The 3,766-nt window shown below is 38.2% G+C and overlaps 1 protein-coding gene across 1 annotated transcript; it reads left to right on the forward strand.

Moving 5' to 3' along the window:
* The first annotated feature begins 721 nt into the window (after positions 1 to 721).
* LOC101259770 (uncharacterized) lies at positions 722 to 1,803 on the forward strand. Its single transcript, XM_004244798.1, has 2 exons — positions 722 to 1,182; positions 1,239 to 1,803. Exons 1-2 carry the CDS (start codon positions 722 to 724, stop codon positions 1,801 to 1,803), a joined length of 1,026 nt encoding a protein of 341 aa, XP_004244846.1.
* Positions 1,804 to 3,766: the final 1,963 nt, after the last annotated feature.

Consider the following 3,766-nt stretch of genomic DNA (forward strand, 5'->3'; position numbering starts at 1 on the left):
GATGATTGCCTATTTACATTCTAGCTTAGTTTTAGGATTAAGCTAGTGGATTATGTTCCACTAGCGTTCCCGTTTTTTTCAGACATTGTATTGGTACCATTTTGGCGAGTACATCTTTATTGTTATAATAAACTGTTTCTTTCATTTGATGATTTTAATGTTGGATGGTTGATGGTGATCAATAACCTGTGTAGTAGAATGTTTAGTTTGCATGTTAAGAAACAAAAAGTTTCAAATTTTCCGCTAAAATTAACTTAGACGAAGTAAAAATGACGTAAGTAGGCTTGTCTACGAACTTTGAGAGGTCAACGATACCAGTATAATCTGGGGTCTCGAATTTAGTCGTGACAAATTTGGTGTTAGAGCGTTACGTTAAATTCCGAGGATAATAAGTTTACATCAACCACATTGAGTAGTTTCTATGTCATGGTAGTGAAGTGCACCACTATCCTGGAATATAGACTGCATGCTGCGTAGGGAAATTTCCCTTCTTCTTATCTTATCGTGCCTTTATAATGTTTGAATTTCATGATTTTGATGAGCGTCTCTAACATGAATCCCTGTTGATTACGGAGAATGAACACTAGGAGAACTATTGGTCAGATGAGAGAAGTAGCAGCTGTTGGGAACAATCAGGTTCCACCCCAGGCTCCAGCTGAAGAATTGGGTATGCTTGTTAAGTTGGGTTGATGATGCGGAGGCGCGGGCATCTCTGTCCCAGATGGCACAAGCCATCACTATGCAGGCTCATGCCATGACTGCCCAGGTCAACCAGCAGAATGTTGACAGGGAGAACCCACCAGAGCATAGCATGACTGACAGGCCGAGAGACTTCACGAGGATGTATCCTCATATTTTCACAGGATCTAAGAATTCAGAGGATCCCCATGATTTTTTGGATGAGGTGCATAAGATTTTAGTGGCTATGGGGGCCAGAGATACTAAGAAAGCAGAGTTGGCTTCCTACCAACTCAAGAATGTTTCACAGATTTGGTGCAATATGTGGCAAGATAGCCGAACTTTGGGTGGAGTCCCGGTCATTTGGGAGTTGTTTAAGACAGTCTTCCTGGAGAGATTTTTCCCCAGGGAGATTAGGGAGGCCAAGGTTGAGGAGTTTATCAACGTTAAACAGGGATCGATGACAGTCAAGGAGTATTCCCTGAAGTTTGTGAAATTATCCATGTATGCCACTTCTCTTGTGTCTAACAGCAGAGACGAGATGATTAGATTCTTGACAGGATTGCTGAGGATCTCAAGGAGGAGTGTAGGGCAGCTATGCTGCATGAAAACATGGAACTTTCCGAGCTTATGATCTATGTCCAGCATGTGGAGGAAAGCAGAAAGAGAAAACACACTAGGGCAAGGAACAGGTCAAGGCAAGCCGAGGAGAATTTTATAAGGAAGAGTAGTACTGAAATCAGGGATAAGCCCAGGTTTAAGCATGGAATCTTCCACCAAGGGGAGTCAATTTCATCCAAGGGTCGCCATGATAGGAATTTCGAGTCCAGAGTTAAGAGAAACAATGAAGTAGATACATATCAGGAGAGACCACCATGCGGGAAGTGTGGTAAACTACATGGAGGAGAGTGTATGATGGGTACTAATGCTTGTTATAGTTGTGGCAAACCGGGTTACAAGGTGAAGGATTGTACGATTAAAAGAAATCAAGAACAAGGGGCGGAGAGATTCAATCTAATTGTCCAAGTGAAGAGGCTCCAAGGACGCAATGATTCTTCGCACTCAAGTCTAGTGTTGCAGATGAAGGCACCTATGGTGAAGTCTCGGGTGAGTAGCCTTAATTAGTCCTTCATGTATTTGACTGTGTATGGTGTTTATGCACTAATATGAGGTTAATATGTTTGATTAATCATGTTGGTTGCTGACTTGTATGACTTATATGTTTACTTATATTGTATGCTTTAATGAGACTAGTTTAGGAAAGATTTCCTTAGTCCGTTAATGTAAACCTACTAGTAGGTTTCAAGGAGGTGCACCATCATATTAATATGTGAATCAGATATTCAAAAATGGGGAGTATTAAATTACCTATGTATGCATACATTCTATAGATAACTTACTTATTGTTTGTAAAGAGTAGTGTCATTCGGGGAGAAATGTTTCTAAGGGTGGGTGGGTGGGGGGATAATTTAACAACCCTAATAACGGATAAGAAATGAAATGCCTAATGTGTCAAGAATTCTTATGATTAGACCAGGGTTCAAACAGATTGATGCACGTAGAACCAAACCTCTAAATCCTTGCTACTACTAAGCCAACTAACTTAGGGAGTTAGTTGAGCTTGGAAAGGTTTGTTCCAACCATGTAGGGCTCTAGATTACGAAGATTTACTTTAAGGAGTCTTTATCGGACTTAATAAGGAAAAATCTTAGGTTTGGAGGGTCTAGGGGTAAATTGGTCTTTTTCCAGGCTAAGGATAGTATAGTGATTACCCTACATATATAATTAATTATTTAATTAATAATGTGTAGGGGCATGTTGGGGAGAGAGGGACGAAAATTTGCTCTTGAAGTAAAGTCTTGCTCCATCCGGGTTCGAACCTAGGTGGAAGCAATGAATTAAATTATTTTTTATTTAAGTTGGTAAAGTAATGTAATTAATTTATATTTATTATTTATTATCTGAATTAAAATAAAATCAAATCTTATTTTTAATAATAAAATAAAAACCTTAATTGACTAAGTCCTAAACTAGACTCCTAATCCTAAGAAAACTCTTCTCTCCCACGCTCCTCTTTCTCTCACGTCTCTATCACTCTCCTCATGTATTTTCTCTTCTAAAATATGATGCAAAATAAGAAAAATAAACCAAGTTCTTCACACTTAAATAACTGACACGAAATCACAAGAAAACAAACGTTAATCGCATACTAGGCTAAGGGAGGTTGTCATTCGAGTGGTGTTGATTTTGACGAGGCGTAGACGTGTTCTTGGGTGAACTTTTTGGGCATCAAGTCAAGAGTTTAACGTCAAAAAGTTATGGGTTCTCTTATGTCTTGGTCACTTTCCCAAGAGACCCCTTATGATTCAGTCATATCTAATATGAAAACAGGGATTGTTCCCGTTGCATGTCCCTGTCACTAGCTCTCGTTAATTCGTAGGTTGAGTATGTTTGCTGGAAGATATTAGGCATGCAATGTGTTTCCGTGTTGAATATGTTCATGAATGTTATTTGGAATAGTATGAATGACAACCTATGTTTCTCTGAAAAGATATGTATGTGTGTACAATGTAGATGTGACTCATTTTGTTTGAGGTTAAAAAATAACATTTTATGGTTGTGTTCTTACATGCACAAACTTATATAAATCGTTATGTTCATAAGTGATGTATATATGCTAATTCAAGTGAAATTCTTTATCGAATGAAATCTTGAAAATGCACCTAAAGAACTCACTAAAAAAGTATTTAAAATTTCTAAACATTAATGTGAAAGAAGTGAGAAATTCGGCTGCAAAAATTTCCAGTAGCTTGTTAATGTGTTTCGGCCAAGCTAAGGAGAACTTCATTTTATGAAAAAATGAACTAAAATATGTGACATCACTGGGGATTGAACCCGTGAACTCACAATGTTGAAAATCAATGAAATAAGGCGAGAAAAAGGGAATGTGGCATGTGGGACCCGAACCTCTGACCTTGGGTGGAAAATGAAAAATAAAAAGAAAAGAAATGAGAGGAGTGGGATTCGAACCCACAACCTCTCAGACAATAAAGGAGAAAGGAAAAAAATGAAAAATAAAATAAATGAG

This window comes from Solanum lycopersicum, chromosome 8, assembly GCF_036512215.1.
Source record: "Solanum lycopersicum chromosome 8, SLM_r2.1".
Taxonomy (NCBI): domain Eukaryota; kingdom Viridiplantae; phylum Streptophyta; class Magnoliopsida; order Solanales; family Solanaceae; genus Solanum; species Solanum lycopersicum.

What these genes read in the sequence shown, in the direction of transcription:
- LOC101259770 (XM_004244798.1), top strand. Translation starts at nt 722, where the DNA reads ATGGCACAAGCCATCACTATGCAGGCTCATGCCATGACTGCCCAGGTC. An exon ending in AAGTTTGTGAAATTATCCAT is followed by an intron (nt 1,183 to 1,238) that starts GTATGCCACTTC and finishes GATTCTTGACAG; the next exon opens with GATTGCTGAGGATCTCAAGG.